Genomic DNA, 23,446 nt, shown 5'->3' with positions numbered 1-23,446 from the left:
TTCTACACTTTGCGAGTGTTGAAACCTTTGAATAACATCACCTGTATAAAATGTATTGTTTCTGCCACTTACTGTGCGTTGGTTTCTTGTATTCTTTTTCAATGCCTGGCAATCAGCAATCTGGTTGCCATAAGGATATTCTCTGAGATCTTCGTAAGTTCATTGTAGAGTCTTGAGTAAAAAACATGGAGCAGTGCTATCCTGAGATGCTGGTCCACTGAACCTGTATTAGTCTTTCCGTTAAAATAAATATAGCTTTGTACATTGCCACAATAGATGCATTAATGTCCCAACACCCTTGTAACCCCTCCAACACATGTAGGAAACAGTGGGACACAAGTTGAGGCAACCTAATGTGAACTAGATACCATTCGAAAAACCCCTTCTTCAAAGATTTTATATGGATAACAGAACAAGAAATATCAGACCTTTTAATAAATATTACTTACCACAGAAGCTAAAATAAGACTAAGCTGCTTGCACAGTGAATCAGAAGATGTGGCGAAATCTGCCTTTCCATTGATGATGACCTTTACAAGAGTAAGCTTTTATCTAATGGGGAAAAGTCAAAATCACTGAGTACACTAGTTCATATTTACTCTACAATGTATTGTTCTAGGTAAATTCTATAGAGACGTGTTTTCTTCCTGTGTGCCATTATGATTCCTGGATTTTATATGTCCTGTACGGCCTGCAAGTTTTGTATGACACTAAATACGAAAGCCTTGTTTTATGCACATGAAGGATCCATTTCCAATTTGCCCATGCATAGAACCTTCTATGAAGAACTAACGTATGGTCAATTAATCCCTGTTCTCTTTGTTATTCAACTAGAAAGTGCAGCCCCTCCAGCATCCTGTCTTTCTGTTTGTGTAAATCCCTTGGGTTAGTATTTCATCCAGGGGCTTAGTGTAAGCTTTTCGCCAGCACTTAGAAAGCACACTGATCTGAACTCTCAATAAAAAGGATTTATGACATGAGCGTAGGTGATATTACAGTCCGTTTATTTTCAACAAACAACCAGATCATAACCTTTAGGGTTTTTTTTTTTTTTTTTTTTTTATTAACCCTATAAACTGTGGCCTAGAATAAATCAGGTTATTTTGCAAGTGTACATATTAACTAGATAGTACCAAAAGCAAAAATTACAAAGGCATATTGCATTAATTAATTTATATCCTGTCAACAGGCGTCAACAAGTGTACCATAAAGGTACAATATGATACTGTAATGAGCATTTATGATATGCAGTAAAAACATTGGTTATGAGTACCTAATACATAATAACAATCCAGCTGGCCAGATATCACATCATAAGCTCTATGAGATCCACCAGACTAAATATTCTGAAAATGCACAAGCCGTAATGGTTTTCATTCAGTGGTCACAAAATGAAATTATGGTTAGCGTACACAAGATAAAGAAAATCCAAACGGCTGTTGCATCAGGTGCAGTTACTGGCCCTTATCTCATCACAGACACAAGTAAATAAAATAAGCCATGGTAGAACTCCTGTGTTACTTCTAGAACATTCTAGCACATATTTCCACATGGGCTATCACTAAATGTAGCTCACACAACTGTTCATTTGACCTAGCCATAAAAACCCTTGAACCACACTATGTGAACCTTCCCTGGTTTATAAACTGTACATAGGGTTCTTTAAAAGGACATGGTGAGACTTCTCTCCTAGGAGAAACCTTAGTAAACAAAAAAGGAATTTTTCAGTCTTAAACATTGGCACACTGTGCATTCTGGAGATCCAACTCAACTGTAAGGAGCAGCCTCAACAATATAATTGTGTTATGTAAGTCAATAATTAATAATATTGATGTTTTTCGTTGTTTGCTTAATTTTCCTACTTAGGAATGCAGGTTCTATCCATTTTTTTAAAAAAATTCTCTATAAAACCTTCCTCACATGTGGCTGCCATATGAGCCTTTTTCCATGATATCTAAATGTCTCCATGTTGCTGCCCAGCACATGTAAAGTGCAGCCCTGCAGTGTGTAAGATATATAACTGAGGTTCTACTATACACCCCGCAACCTACAGGGCAGTACTTTATATGTGCTGGGCAGCAACATAGGAAACCTATGTAATCCTCTAAAAAATGTCTCATATTGTGACCGTACCCTCATGCGAGCTTCGTGTTTTTGTGTTCCAATCACAATTTTCTACACTAAAACATACCCTCTTCTATTAAATTGATATGATGGAAACAGAATATAGTATAATTGATTATTTGATTAACAATGGTATTAATGTCAGAATGCTGAAAGATGGAGACACCCCTTTGAAGTCTGTCTTCCATTAACCATACAATAGATGCCATATTGATATATACTGGTATATTAAGATATATTTTATATAACTGTCGTAAATGACTCTTTAGAATTTCAGTTGCGGAAACCCTTTCACTTGACCAGAGTCAATTATCACCTGTAAAAGATTTTGGAAAGGAGCGAGTTAAGTGCCATTTATTTTGTGACACCAGAGAAGTATCCTTCTTACGTGGAAAGTAGAAATTAATGAAAATGTTCTGCTTGAATGGATATGGATGCCTTATCCCTTAGTATCCTGATCACAGTATCACGTTATTTAATAAACACTTGTTTCCATGTAACATTGTCCCTTTAATTGAGGTTATAAGACTTTACACAAAAGGTCAATGTTTTAATTTACTTCAATAGGACCCTATACATTAATTGCTGACTGGTAAACTGCAAATGATACTAAATCCTGGTGCAGCACATACTAACTGTAGCCTTGGTAAACTCCCCATGTGCGAGCCTTGTGGTGAGCAGACAGTGTTTCATATAGGGTGTAGGAGAACAAGCATAGTGGAATTACCAATCTTTGTACCAATAACCCTAGGAACACTTGCTATAAATTAGATCCCTTTCCATTTCATTATACTTAATTGGTACTTAGATTACAATCATATCTATAGTTAAGAGTAACAAGACTTTATTTAACCCTTTGAATACCAGATGGATACTAAATGTCTTGTTGATGCAAGTAGCAATGTGATTTCACAGATACCATAAGTAAGCCAATAACAAAAATAATAATGTGCGTTATTTACATTATTTAATTTACAGACTCCATTCCCGCTATTTACAATCACTGACCACTTTATTAGGCACACCTTGCTAGTACCAGGTCCATATGGACATGATGGCATCACGCAGTTGCTGCAGATTTGTCGTCTGCACATCCATGATGCGAATCTCCTGTTCCACCGCATCCCAAAGGTGCTCTATTGGATTGAGATCTGGAGACTGTGGAGGCCATTGGAGTACAGTGAACTCATTGTCATGTTCAAGAAACCAGTTTGAGATGATGTGAGCTTTGTGAGCATTATCCTGCTGGAAGTAGCCATCAAAAGATGGGTACACTGTGGTCATAAAGGGATGGACAGGGTCAACAACAATACTCAGGTAGGCTGTCGCATTTAAATGATGCTCAATTGGTACTAAGGGACCCAAAGTGTGCCAAGAAAATGTCCCCCACACCATTACACCGCCACCAGCCAGGATGGATCCATGCTTTCATGTTATTTACTCCCAAGTCTGACCCTGCCATGTGAATGTTGCAGTTGGAATCGAGACTCATCAGACCAGGCAACATTCTTCCAGTCTTCCTTTGTCCAATTTTGGTTAGCCTGTGCGAATTATTGCCCCAGATTCCTGTTCTTAGCTGACAGGAGTGGTACTAGGTGTGGTCTTCTGCTGCTGTACCCCATCCAGGGGCGGGCTGGGCCAGGAGGCAGGGGGGCAATCCAGGGGGGCCGGGCAGCGCCGGCCAGCAGCATCAGCACCCAGCGGCCGTTTAGATTAGATTGGCCGCATAGTGATGGGAGCAGGGTCAGGGGTGAAAGCTCCGCCCCCTCGCACTCAGACTGCTGGAGCACCGGATGTCAGTGACACGACGTAGAAAACGGCAGTCTGCAGCTACCAGGGAGCGGAGGTCTACACGAAGAAGTGGGAGATGTACAAGGTTATTAAACCAATCTATATTTGTACAAATTATATATTATTTTATTGTATTCGTAAAAAAAACGGTAGTGTCACCTCCGTCCCCAATCAGCCCCTCCCAGTGTCACCTCTGTCCCCTTTCAGCTCCCCATGTCATTGCTGTCCCCATCAGCCCCAACCAGTGTCACCTCTGTCCCCAATCAGCCCCCCATGTCATTACTGTCCCCATTCAGCTCTCCAGTGTCACCTCTGTCCCCAATGAGCCCCTCCCAGTGTCACCTCTGTCCCCTTTCAGCCCCCCCATGTCATTGCTGTCCCTATTCAGCTCTCTAGTATCACCTCTGTCCCCAATCAGCCCCTCCCAGTGTCACCTTTGTCTGCATTCAGCACCCCCATGTCATTGATGTCCACATTCAGCTCCCCTGTGTTACCTGTGTCCCCAATCATACCCTCCCGGTGTCACCTCTGTCCACAATCAGCCCCTCCCAGTGTCATTACTGTCCCCATTCAGCTCTCCAGTGTCACCTCTGTACCCATTCAGCCCCCCATGTCATTGCTGTCAATAGTGTGTATGTGTGTGTAAGTATGTGTGCCCATGGGCGTAGGAACCGGGGGGGACGGGGGGGATAGTTAATGAAGATATCCCCCCCAGGGCCATAGGAACCCCCCGGCGCTCAGCAGTGAAGCCGCGGGCATCACGGCAGAGCAGCGAGGCAGCGGCCTCGTGCTGCCACCACAGGACTGCATGGTAAGTAACCTACAAAGGGGGTTAGGGAGAGGGTAGCTAGCGAGAAGGGGGGCAGGGAGAGGGTAGCTAGTGAGAAGGGGGGCAGGGAGAGGGTAGCTAGTGAGAAGGGGGGGCAGGGAGAGGGTAGCTATTGAGAAGGGGGGGCAGGGAGAGGGTAGCTAGTGAGAAGGGGGGTAGGGAGAGGGTAGCTAGTGAGAAGGGGGGGCAGGGAGAGGGTAGCAAGTGAGAAGGGGGGTAATCAGGATTACTCCATCACTACTTAATGAACGACCACAAGTTCTGCCCCACACGTTTCTTGGTTAAAAACAACACTTGTACTGTATGTCCGAAATGCTGTTCCAAAGTGTCAGTCTGTAAGTGCGTTCATTTTTTCACTATGAAGGCTGTTTGAAGCTAATACGATAAAAGCGTTGTATAACTAAGTTGTTTCACTGCGGAGTCATGTGACATCATGGGATCCCAATACGTTCCTGTCTCCCTGTGCCGGTTCAAAATAGTGTAGAAAGGGCCCTTCTGACCTGGACCATACCACTCCAGGTCGGAAGGGCTCTTTCTAACCTATGTTGAACCGGCACGGGGTGAAAGGACCATATCGGAGTCACGTGACCTCGTGTGGAAACCGCGGGACAGTGAGATAGTTACCTGGGACCTCAGGTTTGTATGGAACACAATGCCATAAACCACTATCACCAGTTAATCTATCACAAATCTTATAATAGAAATAAACAAAATTATTTGTAACAAATATATAAAAATCATTAAAAACGTAATCTATTTATTTAGTTGTAAAAATCATACAGACAAAAGACAATAGAAATTCCAGATGCTTTTCACCCCCAAACTACCATTTTAAAACAGAAGTAAGACATCTACATCATTTTGCAACAGACTATAGCATAATAAACCTCAAAGGAAAATCTAGACTCCCATCTTGTGGTGTATATATGGTATTGCTTCTTCTTGTCATTCTTTTATGACGCAATAAAAAGGAATTAAATCACAAAAAACGTCAGAAAATTAATAAAATTACCTAAAACCGGAGGTGAAGTCCATTACTAATCACAAAACACACAATCTGCAGGGCAGCACTTTATCTGGGCTGGTCAGCAGAATGTAAAAGCTATATGTGTCCTGGAAAACATGACCAATGCAGTCACCCTAATGCGCCCACACCCTTGTGTATTACCCCCAGCTAGCCCCACATTGTATATTTATCCCACTGCCCAGCCCCCCTTTAGTATTGATTTATGTGATGCCCCCAGCCAGCACCCTTTTGTGAATAAATGACCCCCCACCTTAGCACCCAGATTTCACTCACAGGATCTGCCTAACACCCAGAATGGAAGCATAGCACCTTTGCCCCCAAACAACCTGCCTGTGGTATCCTCAAGCAGCCTCCCTGTGCAATGCTTTCCCCCCACTTTCACATCCATGCAATCACACACATATTCATTCATTTATTATTCTCAAACATTTATTCATTCATTCATATATTAATTTCCTCATTTACAGATACTAATCATTTGCAAATACTCATTAATTCACTCATTGACAGATACACATTCATTTCCTCATCACGCACACTCATTCATACCACCTCCCCTACCCCATTACCTGAACTGCAGAACACGCTGTACCACTCGCAGACTTCTGCATTCTTCTCTTGTACCGCCCGGGAAAGCAGGAACGGAGCGAAGTCATGTTACGTAACGTAAAGTCACGTGACCCCGCTGGTTTCCTGCTTGTCCTGGGTGGAACAAGAGACGCTGCTCCTACAGCAAGCAACGTACAGATAAGTGGCAGGGCCTCTGTGGAAGTGATCGTGGGGGTTGGGGGGTTGTTTTTTCAGGACAAGAAGGGCTTTCTTTAGATACCATTATTTTGATCATATCATCTAATTTACTATAAAATAAATAATAAAATATTGTGAAAAAAACACTATTTTATTTGAAAAATACAAAAGCAAATGAAAAAAACCTACAAAATATATTCAAATATTTCTCCTGAGTTCTTAAGTTTGTTTTGGTATTTCAAAAATATATTTTCCAAATCTGGTTATCCCAAGCCCATGTTCTGTTTGGAACATCTTTGAAGCTGGCTCAGGGTATTTCAAAAGCAGGCATTTTGACTCTTTCCACACACTTATTTTACCTCCAGTTTGTGGTATGATGTCATGGTGACATTACTGAAGCATTATTTTTAAATGTTATTATTTTTTTACTATTTTTTATTTTTTTATTATTTTTTTAGACATATTTTACTGATCACATAGTGATTAGTAAGCTGGGCTCCACTGACCTGCATGGTTGGATGCAACACCTGTATCCAACCTGCAGGGAGAGCACAGAGTTCTCAGGTGGGTCCGGTGCTCTCCCAGATGGTCCCAACCCACTGCATGATGTCATGGGCTAAGCAATATTAAGAACTGTGTTTTCATATGCATCTCAATTATGAGTTATTTGTTCTTCAAATGTTCTGGCACCCCCACATGCATATCCACAAAAATGTCACCATGAAATATTGGGGTGGTACTCAGAAATGTATTTATATATTTATTCCCCATCTAGAATTGACTTCTCTTTACGTTTCTATATTCATGCAGTGTGCAGTATGCTGCACCACCGTATCTGCCACTGGAGCAGGTAGGGTGAGTTGCCAGCCAGCAGCCAGGCATTTGCCCGGTGTACAATATGGCCAGATGGATATCTGAGAGAATGAGGAACCAATGGAACTGCTCTTCCTTTAGAAGGAACTTGGATATATGATTTAGCAAAAATTAGGTTGGGTTTTCACAATACACAAAAAAACATTGTTGGAGGTGCAGGATGAAAAAGATACATAGGTACATATCAGAAAAGAGACAAAGTAGCTCGGTATGTGTACTGTTGTAATGTATGCGTAAACAGTAAAGGCTACTCTGAAACTGTATAACTGTCATGACCCTGGTAAGCAGGTCGGGTAGGAGCCCAGTCGCAGGGGATACAAGGGGTTCTGTCTGAACCCCACCATGCATGACGGCTAGTGGGATGGTACAGACAGGCGCAATGAAACACAGCACAGGCAGAACACTTTGAAAGGTACTGTATTAATGAAGGTAACAGGAACAGCAAGTACAGGCAGTAAGTCTCTAGGGAGGATGCCCACTGGCAGGGCGGACGGCAGGATGCCCATTGGCAGGGCGGACGGCAGGATAAACACAGGGTCAGGTACAGGGCCAAAGCAGAGCGGTCCAAACACTTTAATGCAAAGGCCCTGACTGAAGGGCAGGTCTTTTAAAGGCAGGGCTTCAATTAGGTAATGGGTGCAGCTGTACCTGATAATCTGCTTCTGAGCACTCCAGAGGGAGGAGGGTGGCCACTAGTGGTAGCAGATGGACATGACAGCAAAATAATTATGCATGGTCCGGGCTAGCAGGGTGGAATCATGACAATAACTAGTTTAAATATATCTTAAGTTAGTAGGACACCTGACTACTGTATATATTTTTAAAGTGTACTACACCGAAGCCTCACTAAGTGTGCCCACTACAAACAATGAAGTAGATGATGGCTAAGTTATAGCTGAAGTCTTATGCTGGAACAGAGAAGGTTGAAGTATTACCCGACATACAGTACCTTTTACTACTAATTAGCTTTGTCAGGGGTAAGACTAGAACTGGAGGTGGCAATCAGATTATAAAGAAAAAAAAAAGGCCTCATACCTAACTACTATTGGGTGGAATCTAATGTATCCCATATCAGACCTGGCTCAAGTTCAACTTTTATTACATACTAAACTTCTATTGTTATTGTGTATAAGAATTGCATGTGCTTGTAGGTGTCAATGTATAATGTTAGGTGAGTGTGTGTTAGCAGTAAGCCTAGAGGTAGCGGTGCAAAGGAAAGAAGAGAGATAGTGGGTGTATGTATGTGGAAGTGGATAGAATTATTGGGTGTTGGAGCAGGTTTGTCCATGGACTTTAGTTATGTGGGGGGGAGGGTGGGCAGATCAAGAAATACTGCACCAAGGCACTACTAACCACAGACTCGCCCTTGGGTTTTAAGAACCACAATCTGGCTGCCACCAATCTTGAGTAACTACAATATTATACGTATTATGGACTAATAAAAGGTTAATTCTTGGAAGATTTGAAGGATTAACTTATCTATCTATCTAAGTTTCCATTTTTAAAATAAATGACCAAATGACATGGCAAAAGCATGAAAAGTGAACATGGTTAACACGTTTTGGCTAAACTTTGAGAATGGCCTTGCGTGACCAAAACATTTTGATTGTTAAAAGGTCATTCATGTTCACTGCAAAATCTGCATGCTAGATCATGTTCTCCGCAGACAGGCAGCTTTCTGTATTGTCAAGCAAAATGTTTAAACAAGATGAGGAGTACATTGTCCCTTTGATGCCCTATGACATCATACTTCTACTGTAAATTGAAGGCTGCAGGGATTAAACCCCTAAAAATACCAAATCTGTAGCAAATATTCTAATTGCTATTTAAACATGTTATTATTTTTACTATTTTTTAAATCCGAAAGGATGGAGTGCTTCCGACTCATGAGCCTTTTGTATGCTGATGAAAGGAATAAAAACTGGTTGTGCATATCAGTGAGATGACAACAATACTCCTGCTGTTAAGGGTGCTTGTACAGACACAGTCCCACTGCTACTTCAGTAAACATTGTGCTATCTAATATACTCTTCTTGCTCTTCTTCATAGATGGTGGACCATTCCTCCTGCTTTTCATCTGTATCTGGAAGGTCTCTCCAAAGCAACAAGTTTGTACCTGAAGGAAAATATTAAAAAATAATCTTAAAGTACGATGCAGCAAACAAATAAATATACTAATATAAGGCTACGTTTAGCAAATAACTGTCTCTTAAGTTGAGCTCAGTTACCCTGGGATTTCAGCTGTTTAACTACCTACCGTAGTTTTCCTACATAACGTAAGGATTTATAAAATAACGAGCATCCAGGCTCGCCATAAATGACTATATATTGAAGACCTTGTGAGCAGCAGCAGAAAAGTAATAGCAGAGCTGTTGTTGCCACATATGAGATTTGTTGTTGAAAAAAGTCTTAAGTACCTCATTCAGATTTCATCAGTATAGCCTGGCTGCATGTTTCCATTTCCAGAAACCATGCGGGATAGATTGTAACATATGGTAAGTTTTTATATATGTAGCAGTATGTTTTAACACGTGTTAATATTACTGTTAAACTATATATTGTTAATTTTATTGTGTTATAAAGTTTTAAAAAACAAAATACTGTCTGCGCTTCTCACCCTAATAAAGTTGGCAACAAATATATAAACATAATATAAATGAGAGGTTTTGGTTATATGAATTGGCCAAAGCATAATTAAGCTCACCCGCCACGTCAAGGCACACTCTCAATAGGGTGAGATCCTACTCTCACCTCCTACATAGTGGGCACACAAAGCAGTGTACCAAAACCTTATTAATGTGTTGGGGGAGGTACAATTAAACCTCCTCCCATTTAACCCCTGGACAGCAAGCTGTAACCAGACTGATGAGGAGCCAACAACCTCAAATATGTGCAAACAGGGAAAAGAAAAAATGTCGGTGCGCTAAGCTAGTCTCAGGCTCAAATAATACAAATGTATAATATGAGGCCTACCATAGGCCTCATATTATACATTTGTATTATTTGAGCCTGAGACTAGCTTAGCGCACCGACATTTTTTCTTTTCCCTTATAAAGTTTTAATACTTTTGTTAATATTTGCTGCTCTACAAATAAATGGGATATAAAGTAATGTAATGGATAAGCTTACTTCTAACAAAACATTTAGTTTTTATTGTGATTATTTAGCTTTTAGCCTGGGAAATAATATGGAAATTTTGGAATTTGTACCATTATATTTTGTTATACACCGATCAGCCATAACATTATGACCACTGCCAAGTAAAGTGAATAATTTCACCTATCAGTGGGTGGGGTATATTGGCAGCAATTGAACATTTCGTCTACAAAGTTGATGTGTTAGAAGCAGGAAAAATGGGCAAGCGTAATGATCTGAGCAACTTTGACAAGGGCTAGATACTTGGGTCAGAGCATCTCCAAAACCGCAGGTCTTGTGGGTTGTTCTCGTCTGCAGTGGTCAGTACCTTTCAAAAGTGGTCCAAGGAAGGAAAAGTGGTGAACCGGCAACACGGTCACGGGCGGCCAAGGTTCATTGATGCACGTGGGGGCAAAAGCTGGCCTATGTGGTCAAATCCAACAGACAAACAGATAAATATGTACAGGGCCCATACAAAGGACTCTCTAAAGACATGTTCATTTATAGAACATTACAAAGGACAAGAGGTCACCCACTAACACTTGAAGAAAGGAGATTTAGTTTTATGACAGCGAAGGGGATTTTTTACAGTAAGGACAATAAAAGTATGGAATTCACTGCCTGAAGAGGTGGCGTTAGCAAATACATTATATGCCTTTAAAAGTGCCTAGATACTTTTTTAATTTGTTTTAAGCAGAACATAGAGGGCTATGTATGATAGTATAGGAATTAATATTTATTTAGTGCTTGTTGATCCAAGGAGAAATCTGATTGCAATTTGGAGTCAAGAAGGATTTTTTTCCCCCAATGAAAGCACAATGGCTGACATAATGGGGTTTTTTTTTGGCCTTTTTGGATCAACAGTGGTTAACAGGGAAAAGGAAAAGGGTTGAGCTTGATGGATGCAAGTCTTTTCTCAACCTAAACTACTATAAATTAAGAAAAGTTTTTTTGGTTAACCCTCTTTCTCCAACAGTAATTTTTCCCTCAAAACTATATATTGTTTATTTCCAGGACAAGAAAACCATTCGCATCACTTTTTCTATTTTGCTATATGGGGATTATAGGATTATTAGAGCTCACATTCTTCAAAAGAGTTGTAAAAAAAAAAAAATTACCTAGGTAATTTCACTAAGGTACCAATTCTGCTTACAATTTTTTTTCCCACAAATTAGTCTTTTGTGTAAATTGATACCTTTAATTGGCCCAATAAAGAAAATGATGTAAAGTTACTCAGATTTTGGGACCTGAGAGATCTCTACTTCAGATGCAACCTTCAAATAGTTCCATCTAACAAAGAGAGCTTTTCCGTCCCCAAAGATTATGTACATAGTTACATAGAATTTGATGGTAGATTATAACTATTCAGCCCATGAAGTCTGCCCATTTTTCCTGATTTTTTTTTTGTTTTGTTTTTTTGGTCCACTAGGGGGCGCTTGTGTTATGGTCGGTTCTCAATTTGAAAAATAAACAGAAGAGATAACTCTGATAGTGTAGTATGTCAAACTCAATTATTATATGAAGATTTTTTGTGTATGCACTCACAATCTGAATGGTTTGATCAGGCTTCGTATATATAAACCCACCGCGGTCCGTATGTGGAGTATATATGGAGAAAAAAACAACATAAAAAACACAATGGTGTAGTAACTCAATCAGTTCTGGCTTGCCAGAACAGATGTGCACTTACAGTTTTCACTGATGTGTCAGGCGTATAGGAGTTTGGTTTCATCAATCCTTACTGGTCACGTGCTTGTATATAGAAGAATATGTATGAACTGATCCACCAAAACATATACTGGTAAATAAAATGAAGATTTATTCTGGGTACATGCCCAGCTCAATAGAATACACTAAATATATAGGTAGTTCCTGTGAAGGAATACTACCTCGCTAGAAAACAACTTAAAAAGTTGAATTAAAATGAAATATAAAAGTCCAAACTTAAAACGAGAGCTCTGTCCGTCTTTCTCAACGCGTTTCACCAAAGAGTGTTGTTTCGTTATTGCGCCGGCGTTTTTATCCGTGTATGGGGGGCGCCATCTTGGATCACTGACGTCCGGACGTCTGACGTCTAACTCAGGGGTTCTCAAATTGCGGCCCTCCAGCTGCTGCAGGACTACATCTCCCATAATGCTCCTTCAGCTAAGGGGCTGGCTGAGGAGTATGGGAGATGTAGTCCTGCAGCAGCTGGAGGGCCGCAGTTTGAGAACCCCTGGTCTAACTGATCCGGCGTCATTCGTCTGGCGTCAGTTTGTCCGTCCTCCTGCTCCAGCCTCCTGCCTCCTCCATCCGTGACATCTGTCGTACACTTCTTGTATGCGGCGGTGATCGAAGGTAAGTGTTCGGTGAATGGGCAGGGGAAGAATAATAAAAAACGTTACGATCGGGTTGGGGAGTTAGTCTAATCATATCCGCTTCCAGTATACGAATTTAAAATGTGTTTCTGAATTTAAAATTTAAAGACTAACTCCCCAACCCGATCGTAACATTTTTTATTATTCTTCCCCTAACAGTGGTACAGCATAACACCTATCACTATATACTGAGGCAGACATTGACGGGGTATAGTATTACACCTATATACTGAGGCAGACATTGATGGGGGTACAGCATAACACCTATCACTATACATATAGCCAGACATTGACAATAGTGCAGCATAACTCCTATCACTATATATTAAGCCAAACATTGATGTGGTGTAAGCCTACACCCTTCATTGTCTGGCTTAGTCGTAGGGATGCACCTAAACGAAAACTATGGACTGAAACTGAAAATGCAGCATTTACCTGACCGAAACCAAATATGACCCCCCGATGATAAAAAAAAATCTCAAACTTTTATTTAAAGTAACACACCAAAATAGGACAACAAAAATTCAATAACAATATTAATATATATATATATCACACTCCTATCATGCCCAGGCATACCCAGATTCCAGCATGTACTAGCTGACTTGGCATGATAGGAGTGTGATTGCTACTTGATTTTTTATTTTCCTGATTGATTGTAACCGCGCTACACACATTCATATAATGTAATGTATGGAAGAGGATAGAGTGATGGGAGTTATGATGTACTTTAGAGCATAATTATATAATGAAAAAGACTTTGGAAATGGTACAGCATAACACCAATCACTCTCACACATTTACCAATCCACATTTACCAATCCACATTTACCAATCCACTCTCACTGTCACTCTTACTGAATGCTTTCCTACCTATCCTCTGTCACTTTTCTCTTTAAAGCAGTCAGCTCCTTTTCCTCCTCTTCGCTCTTCTTCTTTTGGCTCCTTCCGGTTCAGAGGGCACGGACGGCGGTGGGCGCGGCTTCAGTGTTGTGCGCATCGCAAGGGAGCGGTATCGGAGGTCTTTAACAGACCTCCGGCTCCCTTGAGTGATTTTAAGCCGGTTAAAGGGAGATCCTTGATCTCCCCAACCGAGCCTGCTCCTCCAGCGGCGGACATTACTGTCCGTCTCTGGAGGGGTGCCCGGTGCTGGCAAGTTGGCACCCCCCTGATGAGCGGAACCCGGTGTGGACCCCCCCCGCTCCCCACTAAGTACGCTACTGCCGCCAGACGATCCATCCTATTCCCCATGGCCACCAGGAACACGAAACTTCAACCATCAGGCAGGACTAGCGTCGAAGACTGCAGGAAACATAACTCTTTGGGAACCTCTGCAGCACTGTAGTATACAGAAGCATAGCAATACAGTGCTTACCCCAATAACAAGACAGAACTCGTGTTAAGGTAAAACAGGAACTGACTTTATTGAGGCTAAAAGCTAAACAATAACCAGCCTCCAAGAGCCTTTCAATAGGCTGGCCAGCATGCATCACACCATATGTGAAACACAATATGCAGATCATATTCAAATTAGTTATAACAGAAAACCACACCACCTTATGCAATTCTGCCATCAGAACCAATAATATTGGTAAGACAGGCAGGAAGAAGGGGGAAACTGGGAAATAGAGAGCTCTGGCTCTCTCACTGTTGCCACCCTGTACCCCTAATCAGGTACAGGGTGACTTAAACATAAATGCAAGCAAGGGAACCAGATATTGCACTGCAATTAGTATGTAATGTAATCCAGGGGTCCACCGTCTATAATGTGAAATACAGCCTCCAGACGGCCCCCAAGTCCCAAGTCACGGAGGCTTCCGTGACATGAGGGATTCAAACCTTTATCAGTCCTTGTGCTAGCAATAATAACATATATTGTATATGTGGCATTTCTGCGGTAGAGTTGCATGGTGGGGTCAGGGGTTTCTAGTTACGCCTCTGACATTGAGAGATGAAATACTGGTCCGTACTACAAAGCCACCCGAATGAAACTGCCTGGCCTAGAAATCTAAGCAAGGGAGATGGGTTCCCAGCGGGTAAATAACTGACGGTTAAAAAAATTACCATTAGAAGGATAATGAAACGTGTGTAGAAAAAAAGGTATAAACAAATATTGTATGGGGTGAAAATAAGGGGAAGAAATATCCTTTTAACAAGGATCCCATATTGTGTCTTGCTCTTCTACTGTTCTTACTTTTTTGTTCTGTGATTATTTGGCTATATCAGGCTTAATAAAAACATGTTGTTATACTGATTTAATCTCTGCTTCTCTGAACAGATTCAGAATACTACTGCCAACAAACATCCCCAGGAATGCCGAACATGTATAACTTGGCAGCTTCACCGTGTGCACATCACAGGCATGCAAACCCTGCCTTATCACCAGTAAACACCTGTTACTACAGCGCTACTGAGCAGAAAACAATAATGTCTTTACCAGCAATGACAGAGACAAGATATGGCTGGATGTAAAGCAACAATGTCACATCCCTCATGGATGAAAACAGAATCAGTATATAGTTTAATAAGTCTAGCCATTTTTTTTACTTTTTTTGCATTGGGACATAGCAATAAAAATTAAGCATCACATGAATAGGGGTAACGTTTTTCTATTTTGTGGAGCATAATCAGATTTTGTCTGCAAGGCATGGGGGCTAAGAGATTTACTTTTTTATTAAAAGTAGCAGTTACTGTATGTCACTAAAACCGCTAGTTTACACATAACAGTTTTTTTATTTTTTTGTTAACTGGTATTTTTAGATTTGATGGGAGAAGCTATTATGATACCGACTACTTGCTTTAATAGCATGAAGGTATTGCAGGTGTCTCTAAATTAGAACCGGCTAGTAGAAGTCCACAGCTTCAGTGGTTCATCCATCAGTGGGCATTTACATCTTCCACTTGTGCATGATATACCGTTAACTGCCACTTTAATACATTTTCCAATAATGTTTATTATTCTGCACCACAAACATACTGTATATTGAAATTGTTTCGATAAGGAGAAATGTATTAATGGCAAGCTGTGAGTGGGTTTAATGTTTAAAACTTTAAAAGGACTGAGCAAAGTAACTGTTGAATGAATTAAAGGAAGTTGTCTACATTACAAACAAAATTAATTCCGCCCCTGTCTGGCTTTCCTTTGTACTGGTTCTATTAGAAACACTCTGCAGGGCCCATCACTGTCTCTATCTACCAGACTTCTTGTGGTAATAGCATGATGGAGAACCACCAAGTTTGTTACGTGGGGAAAAGGGTGCAAGGAGTTTGTGAATATGCACTCCAACAGGCAACTGTTAACAGGAGCCTACTGCAAGTAAGTAAGTGAGAGCAGTGTTTTGTATTATTACTTATTGTTTTATAAAGCGCCATTAAATTCTGTAGAGCTGTACAATGGGTAGAAAGGACATAACAAGTAGTATGTAACATAACAATTTGACTTACACAAACAAGAGGTGAGGAGGGCCCTGCTCAAACGAGCTTACAATCTTTGTATAATATATATATATATATACACACTGTATTGTGGTAACTTTAGATATAGTCTTTTAATAAGTGGAAAGTAACTTATTGTAAGACCTATATATATTTATATAACAACACTGTGATCAGTTCTGGAGACCCTGGTTTAATCACTAAAGAGCTGGAAACAGAGCTTGAGGGCCAACAAGGGGCCAACACTGGTAAGTTACTCCAGCAAGAAGGACTGAGCTAGCATTGCATAATGTATAATTGAATGCATGAGGACTCTGAGGAAATCCAACTGATTCAACTATATATAATATAGGGCCATGCAAGTAGAGCCCTGCGCGCAGTGGCGACTCTAGAAACAATATATAGGGGGGACACAAGATACCACAGTCAAACTGGGGGGGGCATTAATAATTTCCACCATTAAATCATACCACTAAAAAAACATATATATATATATATATATATATATACATATTGCCAAAAGTAATGTGCTATGGAATGATACTTTTGTTATTGGACAATACAATACTTGATCATTCCACATGGGAAGCCTGAAGCCACAATTTAGTACGACTAATCCTTGAAATAAATATTATAGAGTAAACAACACAATACCTTAACTTTTCCACTAAATGATTTCAGGGCCTAATATTAGACCCTGCTGCCAATATATATATATAAATATTAGATCCTGCTGCTGATATATATATTAGCCCCTGCTGCCCATATATATTAATATTAGCCCCAGTTGCCGATATATATATTAATATTAGTCCCTGCTGCCGATATATATATAAATATATATATAAATATATATATAAATATTAGACCCTGCTGCCGATAGCAGGTATAGATCAACACATTAACACACAAACCCAGCTTTGCATGTATAGATCAATTGAAATTCACTTGTGATCTCAGCACTGAAGGTATATATCAAATAAACAGAATCAGACATACAAATCCTGTATTTGCAGGTATACAATAATAATATATGAAATGTAGCATTGCAGGTATAGATCAAATAAATACATGGAAACAGCACTGCAGGTATTAATCAACTGAATAAGACATACAAACCCTGTATTTGCAGGTATACATAAATAATGTATGGAAACATAGCATAGCAGATATGGATCTACAGAATAACACACAAACCCAGCTTTGCAGGTATAGATCAATTGGAATTCACATAAAAACTCGGCATTAAAGGTATATTTAAAACCCCCTAAATTACAGGTTGCACACCCCTGGCATCCACACTGCCCACATAGAACCTGGCCAGCGCCCAGATAACACACATAAGATTTTCCATCTTTGTCCCCAAACAGCCTGGCCTGTGCCATGTTTGTCCCATATACACCCTGCCTGTGTCATCTTGGTCCCCAAGGCTCAAACATCCTGCTAGTGCCATCTTTGCCCTTCCACAATTATCATTCAGACAATTCATCCACACATTAACTCATGCTCTCCCTCATTCAGACAATTCATCTCACTCATTCACACTTTACTTCAATTCAATATTCTTACTACCCTCTTTCTCACTATGTACCCCCACTCCCTCCCTTATCTCTTTCTACCCCCACTCCCTCCCTTATCTCTTTCTACCCCTTCTCCCTCCCTTATCACTTTCTACTCCTTCTGCCTCCCTTATAACTTTCTAACCCCTCTCACTCCTCTTTCCCTACTCACTATCTAATCTCTTCTCCTTTGTAGTTCACTCACCTGCGGCCAGAGAACGAGGCTTCCGTCTTCCTGCTCTGCCACGGCGCCCGCTGCTTCACTGCTGCGCGCCGGATATGACGTCATTTACCGGCGCTCAGCATGAAACGCCGGCACCGCGACAGAGGTAGAGGCCTCGTGGAGGAGACTGAGGGGGGCCGAGCGGTTGCTAGGCGCCCCTCTCTCTCCTCTGCGTCAAAAAAACCAAAACATTTTGAGGCTGCCCGGGACTTAAAGTCCCATTGCGGGAGTGTCCTGGGCAATCCGTTGGGTGGTTCCAGATTCGGCGGGGGGGAAACAGGGGGGACAGGGAATAACCTAGGGGGGCAATTGCCCCCCCCTGTAGCGACGCCACTGCCTGCGCGGGGCGGCTTTTTTAATCCCGCTCCCGCAATGTGGGTGTTCCGCTCCCGCCACATTTGTGGCCAATCTGCGTGTCCTGGTAATCCCGCGCAGTCCCGCAAGGCTGCCTTCTCGCTGCTCCCTCACAGCGTCTCTTCTTTTGCTCCGCCCAGGAATAAGGCGGAGTCACGGGAAGTGACGTCACATCATGTTCCTGGGCAGAGCAAGAGAGGAGACACTGTAAGGGAGCAGCGAGAAGGCAGCCTTGCGGGACTGCGCGGGATTACCAGGACCCGCAGGTACAGTGCCTGACCGCCCGCCCGCCCACAGCACCAGCAAGACCACCCGCCTCCCAATGCAGTCCTCTACATGCAAGCTCTTCCTACACTCTGGAGTTAGTTGTTTATCTTGTATGGTGAAGTCAATAAACTGACAACACAAAACTCCTGTCGACTCTCTCTTTAGTAAACATACCTCCTTATCTTCAGTGATTCATTAATAAATTGATATTCATGTATGCATTCCCTACTGTGCAATAAAGTAAGTATGGGACAAGCAATGGGAATGAGTGAGATTCCTTACTTACCAGTATGGTCCAATCGGTTAATGGTGCATACGTATTTGCTGTGAAACATCCAGAAGTGGCCATTGTTACAGGACAGAAGACAGGTCTGACATGGAGCCACCACGTGGTAGCCAACCTCATTGCCACTGAAACAGCAAAATCACAGTTTTCATATGTGAGTGATTAATACTTAAATACAGACATTGTAATTGCGGTACAGTGAGTATCACTACAATAGGAAGAGAGGTCCCTGACCAGAAGATTTTACAGTTCAAGCCTTATAATATATGCATGTATGTAAATAAATACAAAGCACATGTGACTCTTATTGGATAGTCCAGGATTGTTAATTCATGTTAAATTCTTGTTGACTACTGGCCAAATGTAAAGTAGCAACATCAGTGGATGCTAGTAAATTGTTAACATATTAAGATCTGAGTCAGAATTAGGACTCTTGGATCCAGTTTAAAGCTAGGGCATTAGTGAACAGCTAATTTAAGAATCATGGGATTCGTTTTATGTTTTGGGGCTAAGAACCAGAGACAGACAATCACTAGGGCTAAGACTTTATTACATTTCATTATTAGGGTATATGGCCAGATATCATATGTCTTAGAATTTAGTAAGCTAATGAAGAATGAAAAATATAAAAAAAAAGAAATTGTGAGAACCCCACAAAATCATTTCTCAGCACCCAGGGTTTTGCATAACAAGTGGGTAAAAAGTGGCAAGGGCAGTGTGTAAATGTATAGTGCTGAAGTCAGTGTGTATATGCATAGCGCTGGAGTCAGTCTGTCAGTGTGTGTATACTGTAGTATCAGCAGGGCCTGCCTTAGGGGTGTGCAGGACCAAGGCCAGGACCGTGCCGAGGCGAGGAGACAAGGTGGCACCGAGTGGTCGCACATGAAAAAAGTTTTTAGCAACCACTTGCCCCCCTTTGTCTCCTCTGCTCCCTACCACTGCCCTGACTGCGGTGGTGGGAGCTCGGTGGTGGTCATGGTGCGGCACTTCATGATACGCGTCATATCCCGAGGCTCAGCAGTGAAGCTGCGTGCGCCGAGGCAGGACAGGGAGACTGAGGCCTCGCGCTCCCACCACAGGACTTCACCAGGGTAAGTGAACTGCAAAGGGGGGTAGATAGTAAGAAGGGGGGAGAGGGGGTAGATAGTAAGAAGGGGATAGATAGTGAGTAGGGGAGAAGAGGGGGTAGATAGTGAGTAGGGGGAGGAGAGGGGGGTAGTAAGAATCCTGAAAGAGAGTAAGAATGAGTGGAGTAATGTGTGGATGAATTGTGTGAATGGGTGAGAGAATGAATGTCTGTATGAATTGTGTGAATGTGGGAGATAATGAATGAATTAATGTGTAGATGAAATGCGTGAATGAGTGAGAGTATAAATGAATGTGTGGATAAATTGTGTGAATGAGTGAGAGAATGAATGAATGTGTGGATAAATTGTGTGAATGAATTAGAGAATTAATGAACGTGTGGATGAATGGTGAGAATTGTGATAATGCCTTAATGAATATGTGTAAATGATTTGCATGAATGAGTGAGAGAATGAATAATTGTATGAAGGAATTGTGTAAATGACAGAGTGAATGAGTGAGTGACTGTATAAGTGTTTTGTGTGTATCATAGATATATAAGTGATTTGGGGCAAGGCAAAGATGGCACAAGCAGGGTGTTTGAGCTTTGGGGACCAAGATGGCACGGGCAGGGTGTTTATGGGACAAAGATGGCACAGGGCGGTCTGTTTGAGGACAAAGATGTTTTATGCTGGGCTGTTTGAGGACAAAAATGTTTTATGCTGCGCTATAATTTGTGTGTGTAATCTGGGTGCTGGTCAAGTTCTATGTGGACATACCTGGGTTTGTATAATCTTATTTAGTTGATCTATACCTGCAGTGCTGTTTCCATGTGTTGTTTATTTGATCTATATTTCCAGTGCTGAGTTTACATGTGATCCCCAGTTGATCTATACCTACAAAGCTGGGTTTGTGTGTTATTCTGTTGGACTATACCTGCAATGCTATACACGCAAGTGTTGTTTACATGTGTTGTTTTTTTTATCTATACCTGAACTAAAGGGAGGAAGGAAAAGAGAGGTGTGGCATAGTGAATGAGGGGACAAAGGGTGTGTGTTTTTTGGTGTGGGAGCGGAGGGAGTGATTGCATGCTAGGGTGCGTGGAGGGAGTGCAAAGGAAAGGGTCCAATTTTTTCAATACTTACAGGAAAAATGTTTTTGTTACATAGATTGTCCCCCCCCCCCTATATTTATTGTATTTAAGATACATTATTGTTACCAGTGTTTCCAGTTATATATCATTGTACTTGTTTGCACTTGTTTGTTACAAGTTTTTTTCCTTTTCTTTTTTGTCGAGGGGGGTGCCAGAGAAGTAGTCTGCACAGGGCGCAGTTTGTATATTTATAATGCTAGAGTCAGTAGGTGTAAATGTATAGTGCCAGAGTCTGTGTGTATGTTTGCATAGTGTTATAGTGTTAGAGTGTGTGTTTTTATATAAGTATAGTGTTAGCCAGTGTTTGTATGTTGCTTGGTAGTGTGTGTATGGTGTTGTGTATGTTACAGTAGCATTAGCATGAGTGTATATGTCAGCATATAGTGTGTGTATTTGTGTATGATGTTAGCATGCTTGCACATGAGTGTAGAACGTTAGAATGTTAGTGTTTCTGAGCATAAGACATTAGCATGTGTGTGTATGTTACTGTATGGTCTTAGTGTGTGTAAGTGTAAGAATAATGGTTAAACATACAAGCTTGAGTCTTTATGGTGTAAAATACCCCTTGTCATGAAGTGGTCTACTGCAGTAACATACAAAGCGGTTCAGCCCTGAAGGTGTTTTTCAAGTTGTATTACCCCAATAAATATATTTTAACCAAGGACCAGGGGGTAATATATGAAAATAAAAACATGATTGGGGAATAAATAAAGTTGGCTCCTAAATTTTTGGGCAAATTTGTCGACCCCGGCTAATTAAATATTGAGATTTCTCTATGCTAAGCATGAAAATGTCATCTTAAATGGAAGTAAGTTATTATTTAAAAAAATACCCATAGATTATTGCACATTCTTTCTTTCCTACAGGGTCCTAAATATTTTGATCTTAATTATCACTGAATGGCTGAAAATCAGTGGATTTAATAGCAAATAAATTCAAGGTTATATTTTCCATTAGGCAGAATAGACATATTACTCCATAACCTATGTATCACATTACAGTGTGATACGAAAAGAAATACACACCACTTGAGACATGCCACAGACTTCAGTTTACATCTGCATGATTCTGAAAAATAACAAGTGCCCACAAAGTCCACAGCCCTGGAAAGAAATATATTACAAAACAGCAACAATCAAAGTAAATACAATTTTCAATACATATATGCTATATACATAGTCATTCATAGTGTTAATGAGAGTCATAAAAGCTATGGGCAGCCAATTGTGGTTGAGGTCTGAATCGACTAAACCATCTAATTTATTTGTATACAAAAAAACAAAAACTGTCCACCTAATTTATTTGTGGCAGCTTAATTCACATATGATGTATTCCACTGGATATCTTGAGGGGACCCCAACAAGCCTCACGTGAGATAAGTTGGCATTTTTGGGAGCAAAAAAACTAAAAATGTGATCTAGAACTAAGGTTTGTTCTTGGGCAACAACAACCTTGACTAAAACACTCATTAACCAAATGTCCTCCATTAGAAGTACAGTACCTTTAAATATCTATAGACTTAAATAAAGGATAATATTGAATAAAGTAATATTCCTTTAAACTTACTCAGAAGGAGGAATATCTGTAGAAAACATCTCCTGATCTGTAGCTGTCAGTAACTCTGCTTTCATTCCACGAACGCTCAACACCTGCTCACAGAATCTGCAGCACAGAACAGACACATGCCTGTCTTTGAAGTGGGAAGTGGTAGAGGACATAATATAGTGATAGCTCTAGGGAGAGAGAAAAGTTAAAGTGTGAAGTCTGAGTGATTAAATATTTAATTTTACCAAGTCAGCAATATAAAAACCCACAAAATGCTTACTCTTGGTGATACAAACAGTGACAGATGAAGAATAAAATAGTCTACAAACATTGTACATGGATTTGATGAGTGATGAAGACCAGATAAATCAAGTATGGTTTTGTTAATATGGGAAAAAAAACCCTCTTCTTTATCTTTTTTCATGGTGGCCTGTAAGGAACATCACTCTCTGTGGCATTATATCCTATACAACCTAAAATATCTAGCATTGCTTACTTGTGGTTGAATGTGTAGCAGAATTAGGCAGGCAATCTAAAACATACCATGTAGAGAAACACTGAACTGGTCATACCTTTAATAAACTGTCAAAGGTGCCTCAGTAAGGATTTGTCTTCTGAACTACATTAACATTCACACACCTTCCTAGGTGATCAGGGGCGAAAGGGCTGGCCGGGG

The 23,446-nt window shown here is 40.8% G+C and overlaps 1 protein-coding gene across 1 annotated transcript; it reads right to left on the bottom strand.

Moving 5' to 3' along the window:
• Positions 1–9,406: 9,406 nt before the first annotated feature.
• On the bottom strand, positions 9,407–22,943 carry LOC149287948 (protein FAM72A-like). The gene is made up of 4 exons (XM_089492326.1): positions 22,792–22,943; positions 22,251–22,328; positions 19,008–19,132; positions 9,407–9,507 (listed from the first exon to the last, which is right to left on the bottom strand). Exons 1-4 carry the CDS (start codon positions 22,941–22,943, stop codon positions 9,407–9,409), a joined length of 456 nt encoding a protein of 151 aa, XP_089348452.1.
• Between the last annotated feature and the right edge of the window lie 503 nt (positions 22,944–23,446).

The sequence above is a fragment of the Sceloporus occidentalis genome, unplaced genomic scaffold (genome assembly GCF_023333645.1).
Source record: "Sceloporus occidentalis isolate IW3139 unplaced genomic scaffold, rSceOcc1.0.p SCAF_55, whole genome shotgun sequence".
NCBI classification, from domain to species: Eukaryota; Metazoa; Chordata; class Lepidosauria; order Squamata; family Phrynosomatidae; genus Sceloporus; species Sceloporus occidentalis.
This window is presented reverse-complemented; position numbering and strand designations above follow the sequence as displayed.

Bases quoted from the DNA above. Each gene is read 5' to 3' on its own strand.
- LOC149287948 (XM_089492326.1), bottom strand. From the start codon at position 22,943: ATGTCCTCTACCACTTCCCACTTCAAAGACAGGCATGTGTCTGTTCTG. The intron at 22,329-22,791 runs GTAAGTTTAAAG...ATTTCTTTCCAG, and splicing joins ACAGATATTCCTCCTTCTGA to GGCTGTGGACTTTGTGGGCA. The intron at 9,508-19,007 runs GTAAGTAAGGAA...ATTTTCCTTCAG, and splicing joins TAACCGATTGGACCATACTG to GTACAAACTTGTTGCTTTGG.